We start from the raw sequence: 20,130 nt of genomic DNA on the forward strand, positions 1-20,130 counted from the left end.
TGTGTCGAAGCTCCTAAGAAAGATCGCAAAGTTACGGTTACTACGAAATTAAGCCGCGAAACTGTCTCAGTTTTAAAGATTTCACCACATTTGTTTGCTTCACACATTGGTATAGTCTATAACTTCGCAGACGACAACAATTCTTTCACTGTACGCACTGAACCAGGCACAGGCTCATTCAGTCTTCTCTTTGTTTTCTGATGGGTTTTAATGTATATGGTTTTGTACATTCAGCTCGATCCCTTTTTATTAGGTCGAGCCTGCATGTGCGATCGCTATAGCGACTATCTTGTGTATTTAAAAAAAATCCAACTCTTCTAAATAGGGGCTTTTAGCCCACCCATAATTTACCATTGGTTGGCCTCTTTGACACTCTCAGTTCCTTTCTCCTCATTGGCCAGCAAAAGCAAACATAACTTCCGCTTCATGTGTGGTCGTCCTGTTGTCCATTCGCTGGAGCATGGATCAAGTACTGATTAATTGGTCTTTATGGGTGTCCTTAATATTTTGTTTCGATATACATTTAAAGACATTTGTTACCAGCCTGTAAGCGAGACAAGTGTGGCATATAGTAATTCACACAAAGTATCTTACCAGACAAAAATATACCAAGACCAAACATGCATGTCTGAAGGGCAAATGCTCAAGTTTGCTGTGGAGTTAAATCTGTTACGAACCTGCTCCGAACAATTATATTAATATTCTTTGACTTTCACAGTTAGCACAGAATATCTGTTATGATGCTGCTTGGTATGGAATGTAACGGGTACACAGCCCTTTATCACATGTCACTATGGCGACGATCTTGTGTGAATGCATTAACCCACCGAGTTATCAGTTCTGGTTGCAAGTTGGTGGAGCAATGGGGTTTATTGTTTCATAGACGCCAGGTTGAATTTGACAGAGACTGCAGGCACGTCACTAGGCTTCAAGTAGGCCAGGTTCTTCTAAGTCTCAGAACCGGTCATATTTTAAAACTGGCATTGAAACCGGTCTCTTTCGGGCCCTGTGTTCATGTTCTTAACTTCTCATGCAAAAACACTGACCGTTTTCAAAGCAATGAGTGTAGGAAACGTTAAGGTAATACATGTCTTCCTGTTTATATTTCACATGCTTTAATTAATCTTGCATTCCCTGAGAGTGTTTGCTTTTTCCAGGATAGTGTTACTTTTTTTGCCTGGCGGTATATTACTCTTGTTTAGTGTATAATTTCAAGTGGGTCACATCCAGAGGTTTATAAATGGGCGCAATTGAATTGTGGCTGAAGGCAGTGCGGCTTGCTCTCATTTGAATTTGAATTTTTAAAAATTTATAGAGCGCACGTTCACTATGCAGTTTCTTGGCGCTGGAGGGATTCCTGGCCGGGGAAGGGCCCGGGGGGCTAGGGACTAAAAGCTTGCTGGAACAATAGAGTCTTAAGGGCCTTGCGGAACTCCATATAGGAGGGGGAGAGTCGGATGGTGAGCGGAAGGGTGTTCCAGAAAGTGGGCGCGAGGACCGAGAATTTCTGGCCTCCCGATCTTTGTTTCTTGAAACGGGGAATGACAAGTAGGGATTTAGTGGATGAGCGTAGGTCTCTAGAGGGGCAGTAATTGGTGATAGCAGAGTTGATAAAAGCAGGAGCTGTACCCGCCCGAGCTTGAAAAGTAAGGCAACCAAGTTTGAAAAGGGCCCGTTGTTTGATGGGAAGCCAATGAAGGGCAGTGAGGAGGGGAGAGGAGTGGTGAGATTTGGATAGGCCATGTACCAGGTGGGCTGCCTGGGTCTGCACCAGTTGAAGGCGTTGAAGTGCATAGGCACCATTATAAATGTTTCCGTAATCGATCTTAGATAAGACCATGGCCATTACAATCAATTTGAGTGCAGAGAGAGAGAAAAACCGGGATACTTTCCTAATGATACGCAAGGAGAAGAAACAAGAAGAAACAACAGAGCTAATATGGGAATGAAGAGTCAAATAATAATTGAGTGTAATACCAAGGGTCTTAACTGAATGAGAAGGGGTGGGAGGTAGACCAAGAGAGGGGGGCCAAAATAAGGGAGACCAAGGGTTACCGCTGCCGCCAGTCAGTACCAGCTCTGTTTTATCCGGGTTGAGTTTGAGGTGGTTCGCATTCATCCAATCCCGGATAAACAGCATGACGGACTGGAAGCTAGTGATACCTAATGAGGGGGAGGAGGAATTAAAAATAAGTTGGAGGTCATCGGCATAGTTGTAGACTGTGACCTCCATTTGTTGCAGTGCAAAAATAAGGGGGAAAATGTAAAGGTTAAATAAAAGGGGGGAAAGAGAGGAGCCCTGAGGGACACCGTAATGCACTCTACGAGGCGGGGCAGAGAATTCGGCCAGATGGACAGCCTGGGTGCGGTCTGCCAGGAAGGAGCCAATCCAGGCCAGCACCTGTCCCCCTATGCCCGCCGCCCTGACACGGGACAAGAGGATGGAATGGTCCACCGTGTCAAAAGCGGCGGACAGATCCAGGAGGACAAGGGCCTGTGGGGTGTTGGTATCAAGCCCCTCCCTGAGTTGGTCCATGACCAAAATGATCCCCTTCTCAGTGGAGTGGCGGGGGCGAAAGCCCGCCTGGCAGGGTGCAAGGTAGTTACTGTCCTCTATGAAGGAGCTAAGCGCCTGGGTGACATGGGACTCAGCTACCTTTCCCAAATAAGGGAGAAGGAATATAGGGCGGTAGTTTGCCGGGGAAGCAGGGTCCGCTCCGGGTTTTTTTAAAATGGGGAGGATTATGGCAGTCTTGAAGGGGGCAGGGACAAGGCCATAAGTGAGACAATCATTCAGGAGAGTGAGGACAGGGGATGGGCACTCAGCAAAAATCTGACGGAGATTGCGTGCCGGACAGATGTCAGCTGGAGAGCCCGACTTGACATGCCTAAGTAGGGGAGACAGAGTTTCTCTAGTCAGTGCGGGAATAGAGGTGAGGGACAAATTATTACCAGGTGGTTGGGGGGGGGGGGTGAAAGTAGGCGAAGGGGAGGGAATGTTGGCTTTAATGCAAACTATTTTTTCGATGAAAAACTCGTTAAGCGAGTCACATAGGGCCTGAGAGGGGGGGATCTTGGGCAGAGTTCTGTCCGATGATGCCAGCTCGTGGACGGTGGCAAAAATCTCGCGTGGCTGGCTTTCTGCAGCTAGAATACGCCCCGAAAAATATTCTGTCTTGGCTGCCAAGATGGCTTGTTTATATTTGCTAAGTGTAGTAGCATAGTGTAGCCTCCGGGTCGGGCAGTATGCTCTTCTCCAAGCTCGTTCAGCCTGCCGTACCTCCAGTTTCTTGGCTTTAAGGCCAGGACTGAACCACTTATTGGCATTGTGGGTGCGGTTGATGGTGATCCGCTTCAGAGGGGCCAGTAGGTCGCAGGCTTTGGCAAGCCAGCGATCTAGGATGGTAGTCTGAAAGTATGGAGTCGAGCCCGATAAATCCGGGCAGGTGGCAGTTAGCGAGTTGCACAAGGATGGAATGTCGACTCGATTCCAATTCCTTGCCCAGATGTTATTGGGGAAGGAAGGTGTTATTTTATGGCTCAGATCCAGGGAGAAAGCGAGCACGGAGTGGTCGGACCATGGACAGGGCGAGATAGTTGGAGCGGAAGTCGGGATGTTTAGTGTCCATATCTGATCGAGGATGTGGCCCCGGGTGTGGGTAGGACCATGAACGTGCTGAGTGAAATTGAGACTGAGAAGCAGTTGAGTAAAATTTTGGGATATGGTATCCTCGGCGGGGTCAGTGGGCCAGAAATTAAAATCTCCCAGAACGAGGACAGAGGCGCTATTGACTGCTAGGGTGGCCAGTAAGTCCTGGAAGGCAGAGAGAAAGCCGGGGGATGGCTGGGGTGGCCGGTATGTTAATACACAGGTGATTGGGATCTTAAGAGGTAGAGCGTACTACGAGGCAATCAGCTGCTGGTATCGTGGGCGAAGCGAGTGGCTGAAAATGAAGTCTATTGCGGGCAATCAAAGCTACCCCGCCACCCGCTCTCTCCTCCAGTCGATCTGCACGGAGCATAGAGTAGTGGGGCGGAAGGGCCGTCAAGGCGCTCGGCAAGGAGTCAGGCCGGTACCATGTTTCAGTTAAAAACAGTAGGTCTGGAGAGTTAGAATCTAAGAGATCAAATATTTCGGTCTGGTGCTTGACAGCTGACCTCGTGTTCATAAGGAGGGCGGCAGTGGGGAGAGGGGGGGGGACGAGCGTATCAGATTTGGGCGAGGCAATGCCAAGATCTTGGACGTGAGACAATGTTACAGAGTTGAGAGGCCAATCTTTGTTGAGGGAGCACAGTTGTTCAGTAGTATATGTTAAGAAACGTGCATAGTGATGTGCCCCTTGCCCCAGTCGGCCGCGGACGGGCGCAGACGGGCTTGCCTTAGGCGCGCCCGCTGCGCTCGTCCGCTGCGCGTACGAGGTATGCACATAATTATAGGGAAAAAAGGGCGTGGCCTCACGGGCGTGTCCTGTGGGCCAGTGGGGAATGGCGGCGGGTGTATGCTCAAGCCTCGGCAGCGCTAAGGTCCACTGCACGAAGAGCTGCCACAGCTGGTATCAAGGGGAATGCCCAGAAGGAAGGGAGCAAGTAGGTTAAAAACGACAATACAGTTTCCAATTTTTAAAAAATTCACAAGCTTTTTCTCCCAGCTTTCCGCCTCAGGAGCAAGGTTTCCTCTGCCGTGCGCTAGCAATCAGCACGTCTTAAGTAACCTGCGAAGAGAAAGGGGCATGGCCTCGCGGCCGTGGGCGTGTCCTGTGGGCCAGTGGGGAATGGCGGCGGGTGTATGCTCAAGCCTCGGCAGCGCTAAGGTCCGCTGCACGAAGAGCTGCCACAGCTGGTATCAAGGGGAATGCCCAGAAGGAAGGGAGCAAGTAGGTTAAAAACGACAATACAGTTTCCAATTTTTAAAAAATTCACAAGCTTTTTCTCCCTCCTTTCCGCCTCAGGAGCAAGGTTTGCTCTCAGTGCCTGTCAGGGGCAAAAAGGTGTTCAGAATACGTGGTCAAAAGCATTGCCAAAGCCAGGAGGTCACATCTATGCGGAGCTATTGGCTTTGTCAATGTGTTTTAGCTTGCCATACCATAGTGCAGCATTGCTGAAAGTAAACATAAAAAAGTTGTCAAATGCACTGAACAGGTTATTTTACTTTGTTTTATTTTATTTTCAGGCATGCTGCACAGCGGCAGTGCCGCTGTATCGAATGGCTAAACAAAACATTGACAAATCCAGTAGCTCTCACATATGCAAGACCTATTGGCTTTGCCAGCGCTTATTATTTCTGCTTTCTCCTGTCATGACTGCTAGATTCAGATTCAGTATTGCGTCCTGTGAAGATGCATGAAGTGTGTTTTCATCTGAAAGTGTAGCGGGGACAACATATATTGAAAACATCTAGCAAAGTAAACATAGCTCTTGGTATTTCGTCCATAGAGAACACAAATATTTATCATGTAAGGAAGGGGCCTGTCCTTGTAGAAAAAGCGGGAAAAACAAGTGAGGAAGAGAGGTGTGCCCACCTTTGCCCCTCGGGTGGGGGAGGCGAGGTGAAGCACAACTCTGTCCCCACCATCTTGCAGATGGGGGGACACAGCCAACCAGGGAAATGCATATGGCATAATACGGGGTGTACCCACCCCAGGGAAGGGACCAATTGGTCCCAACCTTTTACCTACCTTTAATGCCTCTAAATCTAGTATTTAGGGACACTCCTGAACCTTGCTTCCTCAGACCAGAACCTGCAACAAGAAAAGAAGGACTGAACAGCTGTGCCGAAGCTAACAAGAGGAAGACGCCCACTGACTTGGCCCTGGTCCTACGGGCCTGTCTCCACCTCAAACCTGCTCCTGCGAAATCCCGGTGTGTCCTGCGGCCAGCAACCTCTAAAACCCCAGAGGACCTGCCTGCCTTCAACCACAAAGACTGTGTCTCCCGTGAACACTGGATTTGTTCATCCCCAACCTCTGGCCCCAGCCTGACACCGCAAATCCGCACCACTCTGCACCCGCTGTCCACGGCCTGAGCTCGATTGGGCAAAGACCACGAGGAGGTCTCCCCGGCAATCCTGAACCGAGATCCTGTGACCCCCTGACCTGCCTCAGACCTCCAGCCGACCTGGAGGTCTGCAGCTCAAATCCAGAAGGTCCCCCCGACCAAGAGAGGGTAAGATGATCTGATCCTAAAAGGCAACCCTGCGCCTGATGCCCCACGTCCTTGGGTGGCCCTCCAATATCCCAACATACCTCTCGAAGTGGTGATCGCACCCAGAAAACCTTCGTCCCCGAGCCTGCAGTGCCTTTGCAAACCGGAGGTTCCCCATTGCAAACAGGGCGCCCGGCGTCGAAACACCACCCTGCACCTGGCCGCCCCTGTGCTGCAGGGGGTACACCTTTGGTTCTACTTGTTTCCCCATTTGCCCTGAGCTAAAGTCCAGGAGCTTTGCTGCCACAACCAAGTGGCCTGCTCGTCAGCAGCCACTAACCGGAGGCCCCCTAACCCCCATTGGATAACATTAGGCTTCAGCGCTCTGTGCCCGGCAACCCTAGTGCCGCTGAGGGTGTAAAAAGAGTGCATCTTTGACCCTGTGGGATCCCTGAGTCTACCCCTAGAGCCTCAACTCCCACTATCAAATACTTACCCTAAAACCAATAACACTATTTTCCTCCATAGGATATTGACTGTTTTTCATGGAAAAGTTTCTAAGTGTGGAGTTTGAAAACCTAAAGAAATTATTTAAAATTACACTAATAAAAACGATTTTATTTACCTGTTTACAGGAAATGTCCCAGTGTAGTATCCGGGTTTACTACCCTGTGTAAGAAAAGTAATATCAAAAGTAACTTACCTGTAATTTCATTGAAAATCCTATACAAAGTATATGTACTGTATTTACAGAGCATTGCATTTCTCAGAAACAATACTGTAAGTCAAAACAAAGTGCGTTACAATTACAATCCAAAATGTATTACAACTGTATATTTACTGCAAGGTATTTAACACTTACCTCTGCCAGGCTTGCTTGGTTCTAGAAAATAAAATAACTAAAAGAATATTTTTATACAAAAACAATTTGTCTGAAGTTGTCTTAGAGTGTGTGAATTCATTTGCTGACTGAGTGTGTGCAACAAATACTTAACACTGTCCTCTGATATAGCCTTACTGCTCGACCACACTACCACAAATAGAGAGTGAGGTGCTATCTAACTTTACCTCTGCCTACCTTTGGGGTCCCACTGGGCTCTGTGTCCATTATACCTCACTTTGATATAGTACATACAGAGCCAGCTACCTAGTTTCCCTGCCATAGTGTGATATCAGCTCCTCGCCGGGTGATGGAGGTCGATTTCGTGTGTCACACGGTGGCACCGTGTGAGTTGGCAGGTATGCATTTTATTGACATATTGACAAAGTGTATTTGGCTGTGTATCGTAAGTGAGCCAAGATCTCTAATACGTTGGCTAATTGAAAATGAGATTTCGACATAAACTCCTGCAGTATGTAACTGGAATTTGTTTGTTTCCACAGCATGCTGCCTGTAAACTTCGCACTCCTCCTTGGTGATTACTTGGGTGCCTTCCATTTTATGGATCACTTCAAGGGCCGTGTGAAAAAGGACTAAAAAGAGCCGCGCAGTGCCGAGTGACGATGAAGATGACGCAATAATGACGATGAAACGGAACTGATATTTCAATATACCTCTGCAGGGAAGCAGTTGCAAATAATCTACTACCTTTAAATACTGCTTGCGGTGGAGCACTACAGTCGGAACATTCCATAGAATAGCTCTATTTTCTCTGATTTTTCTAAATTACTATAGTTGGTATGGCAGTAGCTATCAGTGGGGCAGCATGGGGAGTTGGCGTCGGGGCCAGGTGCGCCAGGGGCCTTTTGCACCCCAGTTGTGGCTGCCTTTTTCACTATCCAAACTGAGGCGGTAAGGGTAATTTTCGTCCTTGCTTTAGGCCCTGTAGTGCGCTTGCTGCTCCACTACTAGCATTACACGCCAGGATGCTAGAGGCAAAAAATAGGCTTGGTCTACCTAGTGATAGTAAAATCCGTCAGGTTTTCAGAATCACCCATGCAGTGTGCTAAGGCACGCCATCAAAATGAGTATGTGTGACACTTTCTAAGGATATTTGACATCCTTCAAACTCACTCGATTTCTTACTAGGTTGGGTGGGGTGGGGTGGGGGGAGGAGAGCTGAGCCTCATACACTGCCCCGGAAGCTACGGACCGTTCTTTTCAGTCAAAGTGCAGAACTCCCAAGCACACTTGCAAGCCTCGCCGTTTACAATGTAATACTTTCAATACCCTCAGATTGTTATAGAAAACAAGTCCGTGGAGCTCAAATGTCACAATTTCCAGGCTGTAAAGTCCAGTAGGATGAAAAAACGAGCATATTTAGATTTCTGAAGACAATCTGGCTTAAGAAATGTCACCATACCGTATTTTGTACCTTTTATCTGTGCACTAAAATGAAAGAAACCGCACTACCGTCATGTCTTCTGGCGTTTGTACCTGTGGAGATCACATCTGAGCAGCTCAAGAAGGATTTGAAACCCTAGGAGTCTGCGGATGGCCGTGTGCCTTGCTGCCCAATGTGAACGCTAAACTGGAAGTACAAGACAACAGGCAGAGGCTGTGAAGAGGACACTGCTGAGAAGTTAAAACACGTGAACTATGTGGCTGGTCACTTACCATGTGTTACAAGCCGCTGCTGTGTCGCCTCGGGGACCACATGCCTGTCACCCTTGGGTTGGGTATGGACCATTGGGCTTCTTATCCAGGTTACCTGTGGACTCTAGCTACTCACCACTCTGTCGGTCTGTCTGTCTGGCAAACTTTCACAACGAAGAGAGAGTTGAACTGTTATGTGAATCAGTGTCTCGAGTAGTGACTCTGCGGGCACCTATAATGTTTCTAAGTAGTGCAATTGTTTTTTGTTTAAATCAGTTTTCTAATAGTGGTTGTACCATCAGGTGCTACCAAAAGCTGTTGTTAGAGATCTTTGCTTTGACTTCCTGTAATAGGTGCTGGCGCTTGTTCTCGGCGCTAATCAGAAATGGCTCATTGAATATGTTAATATTGGAGAACTGACCCTTTAATTACAGGAGCAAAGATAGCGTGTGCATGTATTCATTTCAGATAGTTATGAGAAGTGTCTGTTTAGGGGGAGGTGTGGGGCTAATGTTTACTTTCCTGGAGAGGTATAGCCTGTGGCCTTATGTGTGTTTTCTCAATGAAAAAAACACTGCGTAGAAATAATCCTGCACCTTACTTTCAAAGCAGTCTTCTACCCTAAGACGATAAACATACAACTTAATGTTCGTTACATTTAGTACTAAGACCATAAGCAAGCCTCTGCTTGGGGTTCACAATAACAAACTGTCTGCTTCTTACCTACTCTGAACTGCCCCTCAGTGGTGACATGACCTAAAAGAAAGTTGGTGGTAGCAGGATATCCACACTGCTGCTTTGGAAACAATAACTTGCAAATGAAGTAGTGTACTGGTCTCTGTCAGCCGGTTGAAAATAAATCACATCTGATGAAAACGCAAAATAAAAAGCAACTGTGGAAAAGGATGTCTGTTGCGTGTCTACTTTTGGTGTAGTCTCAGTAGATCAGCATTTGACGACTACAAATGTAGGTCTCTTTAGATCCAGCTCTTCTGTGCTAAAAGAAAGGATAGCTTCCAACCTGCCACAAACTGTGAAGGATAGCGAGTTTTTCTTATTTATTTCTACGCTTAGGTGAATTATCGCAGCAGCATAGCATTTTTGGGTCACTTCAGAGCACTGGACCGCAAAAGCTTTTTTTTTTTTTGTTTGGTTTATTTATTTTTAATTTTATTTTCATTTTGAAATTTAGAACACAACAGTACAGCTGGGCAATCGTGTGGCAAGTACAGTACATCAAGACATTATACTATCTACAGTCTGTTGAGGGACATAACCGCAATTATCGCAGACATATATTTACTCAAAGCTGTCATAAATTCCAATCCTTGTATCCCATCTAGTTATCTGCAAGGGTACCAACATGACTCAGGGGTCCTTCATATGCCATTATCATATCTAACCATGGCCCTCCATATTCCACAGGAAGGGGGGAGCAGCCCCCCCATTTAGAAGAGGGAAGTTACGAACTACTCACTGTACCTACATCCGCGCCCTCCTCCCGCTGCTGAAGAAGGAAGACCTGGAGCGGGGCCCATATGTCCCTAGGCCTAGAAGCTGTTGGCTGCGTTTCAGCATAGACCGATAATTGTTCCTGGCAGTATACCAGATCTATTAGCCACTCCTTAAATTTTGGAGCTCGGCCTCTGCCCCACCGGCAAGCCACCCTGCGCTTTGCCAGTAGTAAAGCAATCACACAAAACTTCCTATGCCTATTGGGAATCCGCGAAGTGTAACCCAACAGTGCTATCAATGGGCCCCTCTCAAGTACACCATCTATCATTGTGTCAAGGGCAGCATATACCTGCATCCAATACGTCAACGCACTCCCACGCCAAATGGAAAAACCCCGCCCCAGCCTGGCCACATCTGTCACACCTATCATTATCAGACAATTTTAGGCGATATTTTTTGCTTGGTGTACAGTATAAGCGCTGCAAGAATCTATAGTGTATCACTTTCAGTCTACAACTAGAAGAAATCTGTCGAGTTTGTGTGCAACAATACAGCCACTGTGCGTCTGTCACTTCCTGTCCCAACTCTTCACTCAAGGCCTGTCGCGCTCGGATGCTAATACTTTGATGTTGTGTCCGCATACTTTAGATACAGAACCGCAACCAAATGTCTACCTTCCACGGAAGTGAGCACCAAATGTAAGGGAGCAAAACTCTTCGGCTCTCGGGGAAAATCGGGAAGAAGCGCCTTCATTCCCTGCCGCAAGCGCACATATAAAAAACTTCTAGGGGCGTGGGCTGCGTTGCTTGAAACATATGCTCTAAAGACCAGAACGTGCCTCCATGAAATAGTTCCCCCCCACGTACCAACATGCAATCTTCGGCACAGATTTCGAAATCCTGCTTCCTGCAGCAACGGCATATCCGGGTGATACACCAGCGGGAGTCGCGATGAGTATAACAAGGCGGCCGATTGAAGCAAGCCCGCCATGCGCCTCCAAGCGGCTAGAGTGCTTGTGATTGTCGTAGCCTGTGCCCCCCGCACGCCCGGTGGCGCGTGTATATATCCATTGAGTGGTATAGGCTGCGCAACCAGTCCTCAGCTGCCACCTGCGGCCTGTAAGCCGCAGGCCTCAGCCAATGATATGCGTAATGTGCTTGCGCACATGTAGAATACAGTTCGAAATCCGGTATATCAAATCCCCCTTGTTCGAAGGGCTTCGTGAGCACAGGCCATTGAAGTCGCGCCTGCTTGCCACCCCAGAGCAATCGTAGTAGCTCGGTACGCAGAGTTTTAAAAAAACGCCCCGGGTGGTAAGGCATATTGAGAAACAAATAAAGAAATTGGGGGAATACACTCATTTTAATAAGGGAAGCTCTGCCTGCGAAAGACAAGGGCAGCGATATCCAGCGCGTGACATTGCTGGCCAGCCTTGAAATGGCCACCCCATAGTTCAATCTTAGCGTATCTTCCTTATCCCTGGTCACTTGTATGCCAAGGTAGCGGAGATCAGAGGCGCACCACTCTAGCGGAAAATCCAGCTGGAACTGAGGAACCGCAGCCGTGAGGGGGAAGATCTGTGATTTCCCCCAATTTATATTCACACCGGACAGTCCGCCAAACACCAAAAATTCTCGCAATAACGGATTTATGTTTTGCTGGGGTTCCCTAACCTATAGCGTGACATCAGCATACAATGATATAAGGAGCTGTCGCTGATAGCACCAAAATGCCTTATCTTGGTGCTTCTGGCGCAACCGACATGTAAGCGGCTCAATCGCAATGGCGAACAATAGTGGGGAAAGCGGGCAACCCTGCCGGGTGCCCCGCGAGATAGGGAACGAGGGGGAGATATGACCATTTATCAGCACCTTTGCAGTGGGTCGACAGTACAATAGTTGTACCCATGAGATGAATATCCTGGGAAATCCCATCTTCTGTAACACCCCGAATAGATAATCCCACTCCACAGAATCGAAAGCCTTGGTGGCATCCAGAAATATGGCAGCTAGTGGGAACTCAGGGTCTACATTCTGTATGAGCGAAAACAATGTGCGCAAATTATGCGTGGTAGCACGCCCAGGAACAAACCCGGATTGATCAGCGAGAACTATCCTATCCATCAATAACGATAGGCGGTTGGCCAAAACCTTGGCCAGAATTTTAGTGTCGCAATTTAGGAGCGATAAGGGTTGATAGGATTCACAGAATTCACTGGATTTGCCCGGCTTCAGCAACGATGTTATCAGCACTTCCCGCATTGACGGAGGGAGAATGGCGACCTCAAGGGATTCCTCAAAGACTTCCTTTAGCACTGGCGCCATAATATCTATATAACTCTTGTAGAATTCCACTGGAAGGCATCTCTGATCTCATCAATCCCGAACGGCGCACCAAGGAACTCTCTATGCGTATCACTAAGTCAGCACAATGCTATATCCCCCATAAACGCATCTAAATCCGCCGTGCCCTGACGCTGTGAGGTGTATAAGGTAGTATAATGCAAAGTGAATGCGTCAAGAATTCGTAAAGCATCTTGAGAGGTCTGACCCCCAGGCAGTTCTATTTCCAAGATCTGCGCATTGGCGCGCGGACAACGCGTAATCTCAGCTAATGCCCTCCCAGGGCGCTCTCCCTCACCATACCGTCGAGCCACCCAGAATCTCCCCTTAAATTTGACCTCTCTGGCAGCAGCGCTTTCATACTCAGATAGTTTCTCCCTAAATTCTGCATGGATCCGACCTGTCTTCCCTCGTGTCATCTGCTCCTCCAGCCCCCTCAAGTCCTGTTCAAGAGTCCCAAGCGTGCGCTGAAGGTCACGGAGGACACCAAAACTCTTGGCGATGCAATACCCCCGAATAGTGGCCTTAAATGCCTCCCAGATAATCTCTATGCTGTCCACCGAGCCCTTATTACGAAGGAAAAAGTCCCGAATTTCATCCCCCAATTCAGCCTGAAACACAGTCTAACAGGGCGTGCGGCTGCAGCCGCCAGGGAGGTCTAGGCCTGTCATAACCAGGAGGCACTATCGTAAGACACACTGGACAGTGGTCTGAGTAGGTCCTGGCCAAGTGCGTGACAGCTCGTATATTAGGCCCCAGTCCCCGGGTCAAGAAGCAATAATCAAGCCTAGCCCATGTTCCAGTGCGAGAGGTAAAATGAGTCCCCTCCAGCACCTGTGCATGAGTGTGACGCCATCCGTCTATCAACCCTCCCTCCTCCACAATGCCCTGTAACATCTCTCTAGATCTAGTGTAGTGACATGGCGCAGGATTGGACCTATCCTGCACTGGATTCAAGGTAACATTAAAGTCTCCGCCCCAAACAACGTGCGTAGTTCCTAAAGCAACAATCTTCCCCCACCCATTAGTAAGGAACTCGGGAGAATCGAAATTGGGGCTATAACAGTTAACAAGCGACACTGAGTCCCTGCCCAGTCGCCCCCAAACTATTACATACCTCCCCTGCGCGTCCGTCAGCGTGCCACCTAATACAAAAGGCGTATGCTTTTTTACCAAAATGGCAGTGCCACCAGCATACGATGAGTAGGAGGAAAAGGCTCTAACAGACGCCCACTTTGATGCAAATGTATGGGGGGGACTGCGGGTTAATGTGTTTTTCCTGCAGCATTGCCACTTGGATCCGCTGTCTATCCAAATAGGCCAATATCTTCCTGCACTTTCTAAGGTCCCCTAGTCCCCTAACGTTCCAGGACAATATCTTCACTGCTGAGTCACCCCCTTGAGTCATCATAGCAGACTGTTATAAGCATAGCTACCCTGCATCATAAACCAACCCCTCTTTAAATCTGCATACGTCATCTCGTATCTTTGCATATAATGCTGTGCCACAACTGCCATTGCTGTAAACAAAAAACACCCCCATTGCCCCTCCCCCCCACCCACTGAAGCAACCCAATTATGCCAGTTCCGATCATCCCCTCCCCCCACCGTTCCAACATCCCGTCACGCATATATCCCAATATAGGCCCAGACCAAGGAGGAACTAGGCTAAAGGAAAACACGCACCCAACCCACAACTTGTACAACTTCTGGGGTTTACCCGAGTAGGGGGCAACTCTACTAGGTGGCCCACGAATACCCCACGCCCACTCAGGAGACCCGCATCAGGTAACAGGCCCCCGCGTAGGCGGACGGTATGTCCGACTGACTAACACATCTATACACAGCCTAGACGCAGTACCCCCATCAGAAATGTCAATACATTATAGCAACATTAAACCAAGCATCTTATGGAGCTCCAACTGAACCACGTTGCGAGCAACTTAGCCCCACGATATCCATTCCCATCGGCTATGGGAGCTGTCACTCCACATCATCCAGGGACGCCCCTGAGGGCCCATCTCGCGTAGACGACACTTTTTGCCGTGGTTTCAATGATTTGAGGAAGTCCTCAACCTGCTGCGGTTTCATGTAGATTGTTTGGGTGCCCTGATAAGTAACTCGAAGCCGTGCAGGATACAAAAGGGCATAGTCTATTTGCGCTTGTCTCAGCTTCTGCTTGACCATGACGAATTTACGTTGTTCCTCCTGCACATGCATGGTACAGTCAGGAAAACTAGTAAAGGTCACCCCATTATAATTCAATTGCTTTTTTTCCCTGGCAATTCTCAAAATCGCATCCCTATCTCGATAATTTAGTAGGCGTGCAACAATGTGCCTGGGCGCGGTTCCAGGCGGAGGCCGAGGGCACGATGCGCCCTTTCCACAATAAAGTGGGAAGATAGGGCCTCCACTCCTATCACCGCCGTAAGTAGCTGTTCAATGTATTTCTCCATCTGCCCCTTATTCGTACTCTCTGGCACGCCCAGCAAGCGTATATTGTTACGGCGACTGCGCGCTTCAATATCCTCGTTTTTAGCAGCTATAAGCTTCAGGAGTTTATCCATCTGGGTCAGCGCGCCTTGCATTTGGGACGTGGTGTCCTCTGTCTCCGAAATCCTCTGCTCTGCCTCTTTAATCCGAGTTTCGTGACTATCTATTTTATGGGCGATAGCATCCATACGATCAGTAAGCCCGTCCATCTTCTCCACCATTGTCGCAAACCCTTGCCGCACCTCCGATAAGATCGATTGCACATCGCCGCCGATCTCCCCCTGCCAACTTTGAGGCAGGGTTTCTGTGCCGTGCTCACCCTCCGCCATTTGCTGGCGAGCGCCCTTCTTGGATTCAAAAGTGAGCCTCTGTTGGCACGCATCCGATTTCCCCATCTTGTTGCTCGTAACTAGGGATAGGGCCAGCAGCAGGGGCCCTTCAATCAGCGATGTGGCCCAATGCCCCCAGTTTTAGGTGCCTGCTGGTCCGCAGCTTGCTTATGTAGCCACACGACTGAGCCGCTATTTGTACAATGGCACTGACAGCCACACTTCTATGCAGTCACCATTTGCGCCAAGCCACAGTACCTGGCCTGGGGTGCAGCTCTGCCTACCTCCTCTTCCGTGCCAGCAAGGATCTATGGGGCCATGCCATCCCTGTACGTCTCTCTGCGTAGCTGAGAAGCACCGACGCACGGTGATTCACAATGTTCCCCACTTAGGATGCTCTAGGCGCCCTCCGCTGGCTCGTCCCACTCTCGCTCAAATGTCCACTGTGCTTTTTCCTAGTACCTCTCACGCAGCAAGCCTTACCAGCAGTACGCAGCCCAGGGCAGGGTCGTCAGGCAGATCGATATATGTTACAGCGCGGCAGGCGAGGTCAGGGCCCTCCAGCATCCAACACAACACCGCCGTGCCAGTCTTGCAGCCTCCATATAAGATAGATCCTCTGTTATGCATCCAGTTGCCAGCCACCCGCCGCCTCTGCTGTCATAAGCGCCTCAGGCGCTGGCGGAAGCACCCAGCCCGGCGTCCCCTCCGTTCGGATCGGCTGTCAGGGATTCCCTGCCGCTCCAGGCCTCCTCATGCATCCAGGCGGTAAAATAAAAGGAAACAAATTGTTTCTCTCGCTCTCCCCCTCACTTTGCACAGAGAGTACCTTCGCAGGCGATGTGACGATGAGGGGGGGTTCAACCGGGGTCGACTTTCAGCTCCTGCACCCACGATCAAGCGCGAGTACGATCTCGCGGCCCGCCGGCCTCGTGGGATCCCCGGTGCTCTCGTACTCGCCGCGGCCCCGTCTCCGCTCCAGGCCTCTGCTATGGAGCTCCCGGTCGGCTGCACCTCCGCCGCTGACACCGCTGCGTACACTTATTCTCCGCTTCACAGCTCACCGGACATGCACCAGCCGTGTATGTTGCATCACGCGTGCTTTGTGGGGCAGAACAGCGCCAGGAATGTAGGAGAAATGACGGATATTATAGTCGGAGTCTGGGAGCCTCACCCAACGGCGGCCATTCCAGTCGCGCGCCACCTAGCGCCTGGACCGCAAAAGTTGTCAGTCTTTATATCATTACCCATGGGCTCAGCTTATGTAGGTGCTTGTTGCTTGTGAGGGTAGCAATAGGAGTACTTAAGGTTGAGGGGTGTACTTCATTGTAGGGCTGGGCAGAGCTCCGCTGTGCGGAACCCCACAAAGTGACCCACAAAACTGCTGCACTACGAAGAGTTACGGAAGCGGCGGAGTGCATTAGGTCGCCCCATTTGTGCTAATTTTTAGCACCGGGTTTTTGTCCAGTGCGAACAGCACCATGTGCAGCGCAAGAGGTCGCAGCTTCTTTCTGCCAATCGAGTAGATGTTCTACTCGAGCGGCAGCTTCCTCAATGCGAACAGAAGGCTTCTCAATGTGAGCGGTAGCGGCTATCCACGACCCCCCTGCGTTGAGAAATTTAACCGAAATGTGGTCTGGAGTAAGTTTCCTCGCTCATACTTGCTAACATAACGTTGGCAAGCGAGGCAGAAACTCAGCTCCGCGCGCACTACGCGGAGCGCAGAGTGGGAAAAATTGTGCGAGAATTACTGAAGTCAGTAATTCATGAGCAGGTACTTCCCTTTACAGCAGTTACCGGGCGGTGGATAGTTTGGTTGTGCCCTCATGGAGAGAGAAAGAGCATTGCTGGTACTCTTCCGGATCTGCCCAATATCTTTTCCATTTAAGCCTGTGCAGGACAGATGTCCTAGGAGCAGGAAAGTAGCGGGAAAACTCTGCATCAAATCAGGTTAACACAACAGTCGGTTGCATGGAGGAAAGTACTTTACTATGAAGGCACGAGTAGGAGTGGCATGACTAGTGCTCGCGCACTAATCAAGGGAACCACCCTCTGGTGCTGGATCATGAGCTCCAAGTGCCAGTGGAGTTGTTCACCGCCATGTTTATTATGGGATGTCCATCATTAGCACAATCCAATGTTCCCAGCAAATGGGGGATTCCCCCTTTCCCCACTCATGTGCTATAATAGTACTTACCCTGGCAGATGCAGCCTTTCATAGGAATGCTGATTGTAGAGAACTCGAGAAACGAGTTTAAATTTGGAGAACAATACACATCCCTCCTCCATCCATTAGCATCACTGATGCTCAGGAGCAGAATAATCTGGCCAACATGAATCGCACTGTTACAGTTATTAACACTACTCACTGCAGTTTGTCTTCTTCACTGTCCGAAAAGTTGTTTTCAATTTATATTTTCGAGAACAAGTGGGAAAAGTCAAACAGAAGTTCGAATATTATTACAGAAGTGTTTCTTTCCTTCTTGCAAAGTCCATCCCGCGGGGCACGCACTTTACTTTTTTATGTAGTCTGACATTTATTTTTTTCATTTCAGCCAATCTTGTCAGTCACTATGATTGACGGCTTGTGCTGCAACCTGCAGGGTCGCTGATATTAGAGATATGTCCAGAACTGGTCTTTGCTAGAGTATCGCCTACAGTGTAAAGAAATAAGGCACCCTTACTGTTTTAGGTGAATAAAATGAGAGAGTAGAGAGTCCGTTTTGGCAAAGAGACAGACATTTCATTCTGCCCAGTTCTCCTCCATCACCCACAGCATAGCTCAGTTATGCTGGTGCCAGTTTGTTGCTGAAGGGAGGGTGGTGCTGGTGAGTGACAGCTGTGGGTCAGAGGCAGATAGGAAGGGAAGGCAGTGGGTAAAAACGGCTCTGCAGCTTATAACGACAAGCTTTGGCAAAGTGATTGTCTAGCTTCGGCTGCCAGCCTTTTGGCTTCGCAGTGGCTGTTTTGTTGTGGTTTTAGTACAGCTTTATTATTAGATTAGCTGTGGCACCCTCGCCAATATTAAAAAAAAAAAAAAGTATTTAAAAGCAAAAAATTATGTTTTAGTCTCTCAAAAAAGCACACATTAGCTTAGTCCGAGGCTCTGAAAGGGACCTACTTTGTTGGTGGGTGTGGTCCTCGTGAAAGAGCAGAATGCATTGACTCACAGTGAAACTAGCCATTTGCAGAAGTGGGCTTACCCATTGACCCATGCTCTATGCTGCATTAAGTGGAAGAAGTATGTGAATGACGCAACTACAAACCAATGGATGAAGAAGGCAGGCTGGAAGCCAAAAAAATACATATTGTTTCAGTAAAATCAGAAGGTCTTGGCTAAGTGTTTTATACTAAAGCTAAACGTCCTGCTGCCGTTTGTATGACCATAATGCTGAAAGCTCCATGCTCCCCTCTGAAGGCTGGCGCCCTGGGCGTGGGCCCTGCTCACCCATGCCAAAAAAAGGCCCTGGGCGTGCCACATTAGGCTAGTCCCGGATCACTGACAGTCTGTGCACTTTCTTCTCATGACGTTGCTGTCATTTAAAGTGCTCATATCTGCATGTCGCCTCCGTTCGATCAGACGGGTATGCATACTTCAGAGGCTTTAATTTCTAAGGCAGGGGTCTTCAATCTCTGGGGCGCGACCCCCAGGGGGGCGTGGAGTCCTAGAAAGGGGGTCGCGCAGTCCCGTCGCCCAAAACGTTTGCCTGGAACTGCCTGAATCTGGAATCCAAAACGTTTGCTCTTCGTTTTGGATTCCGAATAAATTGGCTTGTTTTGTTTACTACTAATCAGGCCTTCAATTTGCACGCGCTCCTAATAATGTCCCCGCAGGCAACCAGGCTGGCATGGAAACTAAAGTGCTTCCTCCCCACCCCAGCCCTCGCGCTCCAGTTTATGGGAAGCTGCCGTGTGGGTCCAGTTGTTTTCCTAATGAACGCTCGTCGCCCAGCCCTCCCTTCAGCCTGTGGAATTTCTCTCCTGGCAGCCCAGCCCTCAGCCCTTTCCTCGAGGAGTGGAAGGGGCACCGCCTCGGGGTCTGGATGGCACATACAGTTCCTGTTGCGAAACTTCAACCCGCTGAGCTGTAAATGAAATATAAATATGCTGTTGGTACGTATCTTGATTAAGGAACTGCTTGGGCAGGAGGAACTAACGAGAGATATGCATGTGTGCTAAAATAATCACTGTAAATGTCAGTGGTTTTGGTTTTAATTTCCTGTACACAGAGTGGAGCAAAAAAACTTGGGAAATGCACCTTTCACAACTGTCCCATATCCCGCTGCTCAATATTACACGGGCTGTAATGCTAGATATGATGCTGAAACAACAGCCCCTAGGCACGGTCAAGAATCAGTGCAGGCAGGCCCACAATTACATAACAACTGAAGCGCGTGACAAGTCTCCTTTCAGGGACCCTAAGAATGTTCCAGTCCCACTGACGTCAGTTCCAGTACAGGACGAATGTGTAAAAAGGGACTTTCAACAGATGAAAGTTCTGTTGCCGGCACAGGAGATCTCATCCGACAGGGGTCAGGTTACCAGGGGTCTTCAATCTGTGGGGCGTGACCCCCAGGGTTCTATGTACAGCACTTGGCTTGTGGCAACATTAATATGTTTTTTGGTGCTGTTACTGCACTGAGGGAAGATGTCTGCTGCTCTAATCTTCTAAACTCAGGCCCAGATTTATTAAGCCCCAGCGTTGGATTGCATCAACTAATGCGACACAAGGCAACGCAAGGGCTTATGTGATATTTACTAAGCAATGCATTGACGCTAGGCTGCACACTGTGCACCAGCGCAGAGAGAGCAGGAAGGCACCATATCTTAGTAA

At 49.0% G+C, this 20,130-nt stretch overlaps 1 protein-coding gene across 1 annotated transcript in view; it reads left to right on the plus strand.

Moving 5' to 3' along the window:
* Positions 1-9,580, plus strand: part of SDR16C5 (short chain dehydrogenase/reductase family 16C member 5) — a 177,636-nt gene extending 168,056 nt beyond the window's left edge. Inside the window, exon 7 of the mRNA XM_085605588.1 lies at positions 7,525-9,580. Coding sequence (XP_085461714.1) covers positions 7,525-7,618 — 94 coding nt within the window. The 3' untranslated portion in view covers positions 7,619-9,580. The remainder of the gene's footprint in view (positions 1-7,524) is intronic.
* Positions 9,581-20,130: the final 10,550 nt, after the last annotated feature.

Source organism: Triturus cristatus, chromosome 5_1 (genome assembly GCF_964204655.1).
Source record: "Triturus cristatus chromosome 5_1, aTriCri1.1, whole genome shotgun sequence".
NCBI classification, from domain to species: Eukaryota; Metazoa; Chordata; class Amphibia; order Caudata; family Salamandridae; genus Triturus; species Triturus cristatus.